General features: G+C 37.0%; 1 protein-coding gene across 4 annotated transcripts in view; it reads right to left on the bottom strand.

The window, feature by feature from the left end:
• The window catches only part of MAPKAP1 (MAPK associated protein 1), a 102,219-nt gene that overhangs the window by 57,253 nt on the left and 31,847 nt on the right, over window positions 1–13,119 (bottom strand). For all 4 annotated transcript variants that reach the window (XM_084493693.1, XM_084493690.1, XM_084493691.1 and 1 more), the window contains one exon: window positions 991–1,163. In XM_084493693.1, coding sequence (XP_084349819.1) covers window positions 991–1,163 — 173 coding nt within the window. The remainder of the gene's footprint in view (window positions 1–990; window positions 1,164–13,119) is intronic.

Raw genomic sequence — 13,119 nt, 5'->3', positions numbered from 1 at the left:
AAGAGGTAAGCAATGACTACCAAACATACTGAAAACTCCATCCATTAACCGAAGCTAAAATTTCTAAGAACTTTGCTCTTCTTCTACTGAAAAACAACAACATGACTGAGATAAAAGTTTTATAGCAATTACAAAATACTGCATGACTTTGTTTTTGAATTAAAGAACCCAGCTGTATTCATAATTTCAAGTTAAACTGCTATTTATTTTGTTTTTAGGACCCTTATCTCATCATAGAATGTCATCACCATAGAATGGTTTAGAATTTGGTGATATCTCCAGGATGATAACCTGGAAAGAAAAGCACCAAGAAATATTTTAACATGACTATAATGAATGAAAGTGATTATGTCAACAAAATACCCACAGAAAGCAAGCAGGATAACGCGGAAGTTCTATGACAGAATTCTTGTTTGCAGACAAGCATTATGGCTAAAATATAAACTATAATTTCAGTAGAACATTAATGGCACTTCCAAGACACACCGTCACCCAGTACAGTGATTTCTCTCTCCATGAATCTGGAGGAAGAACCTGGTACAGAGCAGAGAAGTAAGAGGCAGAACCTAGGTACCTTCTCTCAGAAGAAACAAACGGAGGGAGTTACAGATGAGCTCTACATTTTATTTGACATCCTTGTGATCTTAGCCATTAAGAACAGTACAAAAAAAATAGATGGGACATAAAAAATGTCTCCATGACACCAAAAGAGATAGGTTTTACATTATTTTTACATAGTGTTTTGAAATTATGATTCTTTACAGATCCATGGCCTCATATGCTTATCATTATACAGTAACAAGAAGTTTAATTGAAAGAGAAATGGATATAGATGCCTGTGTATTTCTCAAAAGGAAATACAGATAAATGTGTAGGTAGATTCTCTAAGATTTATCTACTAAAATATTGACATGAAAATCCATTTCATTATGCAAAAATGCTGCAGAGGAGAAAATTAGAGATCAAGAGGTAGTAAAGAAAGAACATTACTTCAGTTTTGGTTCCCGTCCCTCACTTGTATATTGCCAGCATATTAGTCCAATCAGGTCATGCACCTTGGCATTTGCTATCGTCACAACTGTCATGGGCTGTAGTTTGTCTTGGCTTGCATGCAGTGGGAGGTAGACATCAATTTTTTTGGTTGCCGTTGTACCAACATGACCCTGTCAAGAAAATACATTTCATTAGAATGTATGAAAGAGAAGGTATGACAGAGCTAATACACAACGTGGTACGGATGGAATTCTTTTCAGTAGCGAGATCAAAACACACTGCTAGGCCTTAAAACTGAGAGGAGTTTGAATTTAAATTCTAATTCATTTACAGCTGTTTAACGTTTCTGCAAGGGGAATATGAAAGATTTGGCAAAGACTTTGCAGGTTTCCATAAAAAGCCTGAACTTCACTGCAAGATTCCATGTTCTTGCAGGATCTAAATGAAGAAATGAAATTGAAAAAAAAAAAAAAAAAAGAAAAAGAAAAAAAAGGAAAAGTAACCAGCCTACCTAAGACTTCAGGAAACACTTCTCCCCACCAGTCTCTAATATTAGCATAACCCTTGTTTCTGCACTTCTGCCTCCCTCTGTCCCTGCTGGAGCTCTGGCTCTGCAGCCAGGGCTTTGCTCAGGGCCCGGGCACAGGCAGCCCCGCAGCACGGCCCCGCAGCACGCTCGGCTTCGCCAGCTACTTGAGCTCGGGACAGCACCAGAGTTGGCAGCGCTCCTTGCTCCTTACCACTTTGAGTTTGCCTCCAGCTTACTGGGACTCATTCTCTCTCTTTTCCCTTTGGCTCCCTTCCACCTGCTGACATACAAACCAGAGCCAAAGGCTTTCACACCGGGACGTGCCCCAGGATACAACGCATGGAGACACCCAGCTGCAGGACAGGCTGCGGGGAGGCTGCTGCATTCAGACGGAGAGGAGGAGGAGGAGGAAACTACCACAGCTGGTGGTGGTCTACACACACAAATTCGCCAGACCTAAACCTGAACCTTAGAGGTGCGAGCAGTCCAGAAGCAAGAGCTGTCCGCTGGGCGCCCTGCTCACAGCGGCTGGCAGCAGCACCGGGCGCTCGTCCAGTGGAGCCCGGAGCCGGAGCAGCCCAGGCAGGGGCAGCAGCAAACGCTGACCACGAGCGGAGGTCAAGGCATGGGTCAGAAACAAACCTTAGGCCTGGCCTTGGTTTGCCAAGAGAGCCAGTCACACGTATGGCTGAGCCGTGCAAATATTTCCAACTAGCTGAAGACGACCAAGAAAGATTAACTAATATTGCTCTTTATTGGAACTTACTGTATTAAAAAAATCCATCTATTTGGAACTGTGAGGATTAACACAAATAAAATACAAAATGCATAGCAACATAAAGCTTTATAAAGTTTGCATTAAAAGAAAAAATCTACCACAGATTTTTAAACCTGTAATCTTTTAAACAGACAAAAGATTTTATATTGTGATCCCCTCTTCAAAAGCACCCAACGTGACCATCTATCTCTGTCTAACTGTATACATATATGGGCCTTGAGAAAAGAAAGTATCATTAGAATTAATCACTTGGAATTCTAAGTAACAGAATAAAAGGATTCAATACTATATTTCTACAATGAGACTATAAAACAGGGAGTTAAATGCCATGTGCTAATTTCGATATATTGTTAAAAACCATTTGATCCTTCAGTGTGATTATAAATTAGAGAAATAATAGGAATTTAATGATTAAAGTTATTCATACTAGCATAGCTAAAAGCATTATTAAAATCCATCCAAATATAACGAATATGTTTTTTAATAAAGCATTGTTGTAGTGTAGACACCTCCTCTTCCCATGTTAAGGTACAGAAGAAATTGTTTTTACTCATTTAGAAGGTGTTAGGTTTGTCCCATAGTCTGGGGAAAAGCACGGAATTGCTGCATTACACCACCTCGTTTGGATAAGCCTTAAGAAGCCTTTGGATAAGCTTAGTAAAACCAAGATGACATGTCAACGTGTTTGTAGGAGGGACTTTGCATAACTTTTTCATCTTAAAGGCATTTTCTTAAATTGATAAAATTACCTCCAAGTTAGGCAGATTTGGTGCAGATATTACAGCATCCATCCAGCCCAAGCACTTGGCTGTTGTGTGCCTCTGATGCTCTGAGATACCACCGCACCCACCACCTTACCTCTCCAACAAAACCACTAACACAACAGAACTACAGCTACTCACATAAACAGGTTGTTGGTTTTCTTGTTCTCCCTCCTCTTGCTTTCCGACTTACATGACTATTTTTAAGGGACATTAAATAATATCAGGTAATGAATCCCTAATCTCAAGTCTGTCTGTCTTTGTCCAGGTGCAAACGCTAGCCAGGGGAATATCCTAGCACGCATAAATCTATGCACGTTGCTTACACTGCAGTAATGACCGGAGATAGCGGCAAGAACAGGAGACCTGTTGTTTCAACAATGTTTGCACTTGAATGAGCAAACAGCAATTATTAAGGAAATTAACGGGAATCCTAGATATGCCTGGTTATACACTGAAACCCAAAATGGCACAATCACAAGTAACAGTCCTAGCGCGCTAAAACTGATTGCCATAAGACATTACAGGGCCTGAAACCTGAGAATTAGAAGCTTATTAGACTTTCTATTAATAATGAGAACATTCAGTATCACAGGAGGTAAGAGAAATTAGTATGGCCTATAAACACACGGGACAAGGCTTGGACTGATCAAACGCTAAGCCAAAGAGCTTTAGAAAAAATCTCTATTACAAACTGATGCTTTTATTACAAATGGGTGATATTTGTTCTGAAACAGCGTTAGAAGTCCAAAACATCAGGTACCTGTCTACAGGACTGAATGAATCCATACTTACCTTGATCCAGCAAAATATTAATTGTGCAGAAAGTCCCACAGAGCTCAATTACTACCTGTGAAAAGCTTATTAGGTAAGTGTTTGTAGGTGGTGGGACTGAATAAAATGGATCAAACTATTAGTCTCAGTGGCCAAGAGTCAAAGATCTGCCCACAATGGATTTAACTAGTAATAACTTGTGGGGTTTATATAGTGCTTATAGTCACTTCTCTAGGAGGGATCATTCAGACCCAGATTACAGGCACTACTGGAAGCATAATTACTTTTTTCTTCCAACTAAAAACAGTATTCCAATTGTAAACGCTGAGGAGACACAGAAGATAAAGTACAATTACCTATATTCAAAAAGGCAGCGACAAACTTTATTAATAGATCCTGTATAAAATTCAATGGAAAATCTATTCAGGGCCAAGGGCCTTACCATTTGGAGTTTCCTTAATAGCCTCCAATAAATCTGGGAAGCATAAAGGGGCTGTTAAATTAACATTTTCCTGATCTGTCACCTGTGGCATAGTTAATTTGTCAAGAATTCTTTTAGCTTGTCACTGGACACTGTATATTCTGACAAATGAAGTCTGGAATAAAATTGACAAAATATCTCGTTAATTTTCTAGGAAATCACAAATCTGATTCCATTAAGGTTTTATTGTTAGAAATGTTAGATTCCACCAATCCTTTAAGGAAGTCAAGAGTAACTGAATGCACACTAAACATTCAATAAATCACAGAAAATTTTCTTAATATTTTCATTAATAGATTCTCTTAAGACTACCTACTATTTTCATTCAGTTTGATCATAAAAAAAATAATTTGCTATTTCTACAGCATTTTCATCTCACTCAAAGCAACGTGTTACCACCAAACGTGGTGCTGCAATTAGGACAGAAGACATGGCCCTGTGCAGCATACACAGCCTTGAAGAGACAAAATAAAAAAGGGATACTGCTTCACAAATTATTGCTAATTTTGTATGCATATAAATCATTTATTTTTATATCTGTTTACCTCTGTTTTCAGAACTCTTACTGTCTAGCGCATTGTAGCTTTTTGGCACATTACATGTATTCTTTGCTGCTGCTATTCATGAACTGCATGAAATTATATATGCTATTTGACATTGCTGAAATGTACAATCTGCTGAATTCACAGATTTTCTGTTTTCAATTTTTTATAATTTTATTTAAGCAGATTAATGTATGTTTTTGCACTTTGACAATTAAACACAAAAGTAACAGCAGCTAAGCTTAGTAAAATTATTGGCATTAATACACAAACTTCTTCTGAAAGAATAAATTGGCATCCAAGACTACAGCCGCTGTGAATCCACTTTTCTCATATTGTCCAAAATAAACACAGCCAGAATACAGCAATCTTTGGAGATGTATAGCAATGGTATTTGTTGGTCTCTTGTATTTGTTGGTCTCTTTTCAAACATAAGTAGCACCAACAGCATGCATGCGTGCTACTGCTTCCAGACACAAGAGTGAAGGATATGATAGGCAAATCAAGTTGTGCATTATAATAGATTTTGTAGGAATGTACTTGTAAAGCTGTAATGTTTAATTATAAAACTAGTGGTCACTACAGTTAGCACAGGAAAACTGCATATGGAATGATCTTCATTGGCCACATGTGGTTTTAGAAATATCTGTATCATTATTTAATATTCTGTAATAAAATATGCTTTAAATATAAACAGAGTATGTGAAAATAAAAAAGTTACATATTTAAACAATCAATTCTTTCAACACAGGAAGTCTTTATAAGATGTAAAATAAACTTTTAATCAAAGCCCTCGAGAAAATCTACACCTCTCTCCAATAACAGACGATTTATATCTTGAATGGGTTATTGCAGAGCAACTAATATTCTCCCAGATGATAAAGGAAATTTGGTACAGTTCTTTCCATTACAAGGCCAACATACTCCTAAATGCTCTTCTCAAGTACCTGCACAATAGGAACCTAATGCAAGCCATTGAGGAAAAACATATATGCTGCATCCTTCCCACTCCTGTGCTGTTTTGCTGCACACCAGAAGAGAAAATTAGAACAAAGTCCATAAACATTTCCTAGAGAAGTGATTAATTTTCAGCGATAATAATTTACTGCATCTTTCTGTACAGTAGAGTTCTGTGCCTAAGTGTTATATCACTTTAAGATTAGATGTTCTAATGATATAATGCAAAGATTTTACTGAATCATTATTTAGTGGGAGTCATAAAAACCTCCAAAAATTAATCTTTCATGCACATCTAGTTTATCCAAAGTTAGCATTTAATTAGATGGCCTTGGCACAAATGAGCTTACTACTTTATTTGCTCAATCAGTATATGTCTTTTCAGTAATTATAATTAATTCAAGTCATTGACTCACCTCCCAGCAAACAGTGCTGAACATTACACAAAATGGAAACAAATGCTTACCTTTTACAAATAAAATTTCTTTTCACTTTTAAACTAAGTGAAATGTTTTTGGTTTAGGTGACAAGGTATTTAGCTTACTATACAATCCAGTAATCAACTCTTAAACATAACTTATTCAAATATGTGTTTAAACAATGCAGAGAAAATAAATGAAGGGGAAAAATCTAAGTTAATGTGAGTAAATATATTTCAAATACAAATAGAAGTTCTAACAGATCAGAGCACAGATGTTTATGGCAATACAAAGGACTATATTTTTCTAAGATGAATATTGAAAACCCATATTTCCTAACCTCTTGATTAAGAAAAAAAAAAAGTATTTCTTCACAAAAAGAAATGGGAATAGAACAGTCATATATACTCCAATGAAATTGCTTTTAAGGGGCTGAATTGACAAGAATCATCTGAAAATAGTGTGGGTTTTGTTTGTGTTTTAAGTTTAGATGATCAAATATCTTGAAAGCTTTCAATAAGCATGTGGCAGAAACCCTTATACTGTAGTGGAACATAATGACACTACGGGCATATGGTTCAGAGAGAACACACTGGCAGCAAAACAGGATGATGAACGCGTTTATCAGCCTCAATATACAAGACCCACACTACACAGGAATGAAACACGTAGCTGCAACTAGTAGATTTTGGTGCAGTGAGCAAAACAGCATCTAATGTAATATGATGGTTAAATATTTATAGCAGAGTTCGTTATATTTGCAGAATATTATAGCAGAACTGGAGAAAATACCTGTTCAGTTACACATTATATCAATATTCAAAAACATAATGCTAAGTCTTAGTGCCTGTATGAAAAGACAGAGTAGCTCTATCCCTTTCACGTTGCAACACACCATACTATACCTTACCATGGCAAAATAAGAATGTCATTTATTTCATCAGGTGGTTAAGTCAGTATTTGTATTTTACATGATTTTTAGTCTTTTACATTATTTTTCTAGCATTGCATTCCTATAGTAATGATATAATTATATGATATTAATACTATATAGTATATATAGTATTATATATATTATAATATGCTTATGTCATTTATGGAAAAATACTGCTAGTGAGGCCACTGGGACAATCGACTGAATAAGCGACCATGCAACTATCTGCCAGTTATCACAGTTTTTATATGACGCTTCCAAGTTGTTCTTTTCTGACGAGTGGATTCTCGTTTGTATCATCCCAGCTTGTGTTGCAGACTTAGCAGATCGCAATGTAAAATTCCATTAACGTTGTTAAATACTTAATTTATCTTATTCATGCTGCCACTATTCATAAAAATTTAACCCAGTAATTTCCTGTTATACAAAGCATAACAAAGTATGAATATTTAACTACAAGGTAAATAACACTTTTTTTTTTTTAATTCTAAATTGTTGACTTCACTTAGCATGTCTGCTTTGTATAGCATCACACTATTTTTCAATTAAAGGTCCAGATGTTTCAAAGGCTCCAGTAGGCAGCAGCAGTTATGAGAAATGCTTTATCTGCATTGCAATGATCACTACAACATCAGCTCCAGGCTGCATTAACATACTCATGTTTTATTCCAGCCCTCCTCCTAATGTACCGGTTAATTATACAACACACAGCTGAGAAACATAACCTCCAGAGCTGGACAGTTTCCTTCCACGCTTCCATGTGAACAAATTTTTATATGCACCTCAAAACTATGATTTACATATAAAACCACTTAATCAAATATCCAAAATTACTGCCTGTTCCTTCCTGGCATTCGTTCCCACAATTAATAAAACTATGCAAGTCCTGAGCGAGGAAGAATGCATATAATTCTTGTAACAGCATATTTCAATCATGTTAACATGTATTAATTTATACAACTCTCTTTAAATTAGAAAATTTAAATTAAAATTAAAGTGCTATGGATATGATTTCTTGTTATTCTTCTCCGACAAAATCGAAATGGAGGGAAAAACCCAGCATCCCCTTTGCAGCCCAGGCCTCATTTACTTTCATAGAGGTATCATTTTCAGGACAAATGGATCCAGTCCATCTTTAATCCTGCCACATTCAAACAGAATTTTGCCAGGAATGAAAGCACCTGCTATGCTGCAGGTCAGCACAATCCCTACAGCATCAGTGAAGTCAAACACAGGCCCAGGAGCTGCCTTTCTCCAGAGGACTGAATTTCATACTGGCTGAGACGGCACTGAGCTAGCCATGGCTGTTATGCACTTATCTATTCAGCTCCAATAGTTCTGCTGAAGAATGAAAACACGTATTCAGATTTATCAAAATACAATTGCTATAGCTGCAACAAAAATGCATTCATTACAAGAAACTATCCTTAGTTTCTGTGCACAGAAGGAAAGGAATGGCCTATTTTAGAAGATTTATTTACATTTTACTTAGTAATGCACTTAAAAATTTAATACTGAGGAAGAGATATTCTTTGCAATAACAAAACACAACCAAAACTTATAATTAAAACCACACCATAAACATTATTTGTATGTTAAAAAATATGCTACAAGATACTTTAATGAACAGATGCTATTCAAAAGATAAACGTTTTTACAAATATTCAATCCTTAAACAGATCAGGCTCTACTCCTATGCTTCTGTTGCATAAAGCAGACAGCTTAAGTTCCTTGAGGACATTTGCCAACCTTAGGTGGAACATTTTTAATACATCACCGTGTCACTTTTTAATGTGCCACAATCTATTAACCACATGGCAAACTAACAGGGATTTTTAAAATATGGGTTTTATAGCTTTGTGCTGGTGATTAATTAAATAAATAGCCAGCATTTCACAAATCATCCCTCTAATTAGTCTAAACCAGACACTTTGCATTCACCGGCATTATTGCCATCTGAAGCTCACAGAAGGGCAGTCGCGTTACGCCGCCGAGCCCGTGCACTTCTCAGCACATCGTCACTGCGTAGCCGGGGCTGGCACTGCACCCGCGCAGCCCGAGGCAGAGGTACAATCTTCACAGGTGCTGCAGTCAGCTGGAATTTGACTCCAGCTGCTTGGAAAAGATGTTCTGTTTAATTATTCTCCCTCATCCTGAAGGAAGCAATCGAGATAACAAAGAAAACAGAGCTGTATCTGAAATGTGACCTGAAGTAGCAAAGTTGCATGCTGCAGAAAATGAACAAATATTTAAGGCAGATACCAGAAAAAATTTATGAGCTAAGTGATACAGTTTCTGTCAAAACACTTCAAAGTTGAAGCTGCAACTAATTACATACAGTCCATTCAAAGAAACCAAGCAAGGCTTATCATTAAAATGACTCGATTATTCTTAGAAAGAAAGAGAAAGTCATCTGTAAAATCTGCCTGAAATCTCATCATTTTTACTGCGCCTATCTAGATAGATCATTTCCCTCCGAGCTCAAATTAAACTCTTAATAGTTAATATGCTCAAGTTTTACTACAGGTTTTTCTCCAAATTATTATTAACTGGAATATCCTATCTAGGAGGGTTTTTATATGGAAATGTGTTCAGCATTGCTTTCTGACTTTATCCCAGCAGCTTTTTCCCCCCAGGTTAAATCTTTGGAGATACTGTAGACAACAGAGCAGTGGGGCTGCTCATGAAGATGGGATCTTGTCTGAGGTCAATTTAAGCCAAAAACTACTTAATTATTTAAAAATGAAATGAAAGCATTCTGTACGTGGTAGGTACTTATATCAGCATTTGAGATAACCATTGTATGGGGGAAGTCCAGGACTGACAATATTAAGACTAACTGCTACTTTCCACCTCCATCCCCCAAACCAAGCAGGTGCTGGTATACAACTTGTTCATCCACCAGAAAGCACCAGCTTCAAAAAGGGCTCTCTCCTACACAAGCTCAATAGCTACGGGTCATTTGGGTGGTATGCCTAGAAAAGCTACAAAAAAAAGGAAAACCTCAGGAAGCTTCTGCCCTTAAAATACTGCATGTGAAAAAAGCTTTGGTTGGCTAGTTTGTCCAAGTTTAGCTCAGGCACTGGAACGGGTTGCCCAGGGAGGTGGTGGAGTTCAAAGAAAAGTTGGACATGGTGCTCAGGGACATGGTTTAGTGGGTGACATTGGTGGTAGGGGCTGGACCAGATGATCTTGGAGGTCCTTTCCAACCTTAATGATTCCTCCAATAAGAGGGCTTCATAGCACTTTCTTGCATACAGTTTCTTCAGTGTCATCCCCCAACCATAGACCCATATCAGCCTACAGCATAATAAATGAAATCTCCACAGACAGCTGAGAAACTTTTAATTTGTTAATAAATCAATTTGCATTTTCTTAAAAGATTTACCAGTATTTAAAAGCTAGTAAGATTTTTATTTTCCTGTTTCATATTTGCAAAAGGAATCTTACACAGAACAGATTATTACATTGCTTTTATAAATTCAGAATTGGGAATATTTAATAAATACCAGGCCAAAGCTATGGTACAAATGGGGTGCTAAATCACCCTTATACTAAAAGATCAACTGGGGCTTTCATATTCTGCAATTCTACTACTCCACATCCCATTAATTACTTCTAAAGTGTTTTTAAAGAACTACACAAAGAAAAGGAAAAAATAAAAATATTGACTTTACTTGGAGATGAAAAATCTGAATTTAAATGGCTAATTTTGATGAATTTTTGAATTTCAGAAAATGGATTTTAAAGCAACAGACTACAGAAATCTAAGTTTATAACAGAAACAAAATAATTACAACTCCATTTAAATTACATGCTTAACTACAAAATGAGAATTCTGTCGTTACTGACATTATGATGCTTGAACAGACCCATAAAAGTTCTTACCCTGTAATTAATTTCAATGTTTTAAAATTATTTCCCAAGTACAAAGGTCAGTAAACATATAGTCTAAAGACTATCCTCTGAGAAAATCAAAAACACTCATCTTCCTCAGAAAAAATTCTTACAATAAATGTCTACTAGTGTACATCAAATCCTCCTGCGAACTGCAGACATTAAAAACACTCGTTAATAAGACACATCCATATTTCTTTGGCTGTTAAGAACCTTAACTTATGAACACGTTTTTCATTTGGTTTGATCTGTAATTAAGGAAAAGATAATGGCATTAGTAAATTGCAAAAATTCAGTTAGGATAAAATGCAATATGATTCAACCAAAAGATTAACAACTGCATTATAAAAACTACTTTAAAATTCTTTAATTCCAAATAGGGTTGCCTTTAATGATTATTGCTTAGAAAATTCTTCCTTTTTTTCTTAATGCATCAAGCTGCCCATTCATTACATACACATTTTCCATATCTTTTATTGCAATGGCTGTTTTACTTTATTTTATGTTTTAAGATTTCATACTGAGAAACAGTTTGTATGCTTCAGAAGGGTTCCTGTCACAATCTCAGGTCTTCTACTGACTCCACGCATGGTCACAACTGGCTCCCACTTGTACTCACAAGGCTCTTCACCCTCCTAGTATTTTTGCAATTAAGAGTCAAGCAGAATTCTGATTTCTCACACAAAAGCTAAGCCCAGTACTTTACAGTCAAAGTGTGCCTTCTGCTTGTTACTTCTTAGTCAAAGAAATTACCAGGTAAGGCAACACCAACCATAACATCAAAACCCATTTTTTTTAATTTAAAAAACAAACAACAACAACAACAAACAACAAAACAGCCAAACCCAGAAATTCTCAAAAAAATCTTTCCAAGTTGCAAATGACACGGGGCTGCTTTATGACCACATCTGCAGGGGGAGCCGGACAGCGCCCGGCACCGCTGCAGCTGCGCTCAGCCCGGCCACCCCAGCCCTTGCAGCAGCACCCATGGTTGGGCAGCTCGGCTGAGAAACAAAAACATAACACACGGCACAGACGGAGTCTGCTTCCCTGCCAGCACGTCCCCTTCTTCTGCAGGATAAACGCGTTTGCCAAACCGGGCTGCGAAAGAACCCATGAGGCAAGCAGCTGCTGCGGGCACGTTAGGAGAAGAGGAAGGCAAATAGAGACAGTGCTGTTTCACAAACATGCTGAAATATTTCAGATCAAACCACTGCCATTACTTCCTTTCTCCTCAGAAGACAGTTTCTAGCCAATGACTGTGATGTTTGTGGGTAACGATATTTGGAGAGAATTAGTCTCATAGAAGAGCTTAACACAAGCCAAATCGCAGTCCTTGGTGACGGTCCTGTAACATGTTAAAGGCTTCCTGAAGCTGTTATAGGCAAAGGAGAACACGAACTTCAGACATAAAAGCTATTTTAAACTTTCTTTTGTAGGTGCCTCTCTGTTAAAATTGAATAGGGATGTCAGGAGGGATGTCATGACGCATATATATAGACAGATTTGAAGACGTAGCACTGCTAGGATTACACAGTATTTTTAGTATGTTACAACACTGCTTTCAGTGTATTAAGCACGAGACTTTTTTCCTTTACTAAGGGAAGCCTGTAGGGTTTGATGTGCATCCTTACTAAATATAGCACACTACACTATTCTATTCAAGCATTTCATAAACTTCAAAATATCTGCACTGCTCACCCATTCTTTAGAGGGGAGTATGACAGTTTGCAAACGGCAGAGGTAAAAAGGACTTTTGACAAGGAAAGCATTTTGAAACAGGCAATTACAACCTTAAGCACAATCTTTGTGATAATGCTTCATATAAGAATTGAAGGGATGAGAAACCCAAACAAGATGCCTGTGGGGAAGAACAGAAGTAGGGCAGGCAGATGCGGTCATTCGGGCACCAAAAGGTTCCCTCCCTCCTTTTTTTAAAAAAACAAAATAAAACAAAACAAAAAAACAGTTTCTGTTTTTATTACAGAGCTACCTTTTGTCCATCAGTGGATAAAGTAAACCGAGCACTGTGATGAATGTGCATGTTCAAGAAA

This window comes from Aythya ferina, assembly GCF_964211825.1.
Source record: "Aythya ferina genome assembly, chromosome: 20".
In the NCBI taxonomy this organism is placed as follows: domain Eukaryota; kingdom Metazoa; phylum Chordata; class Aves; order Anseriformes; family Anatidae; genus Aythya; species Aythya ferina.
This window is presented reverse-complemented; position numbering and strand designations above follow the sequence as displayed.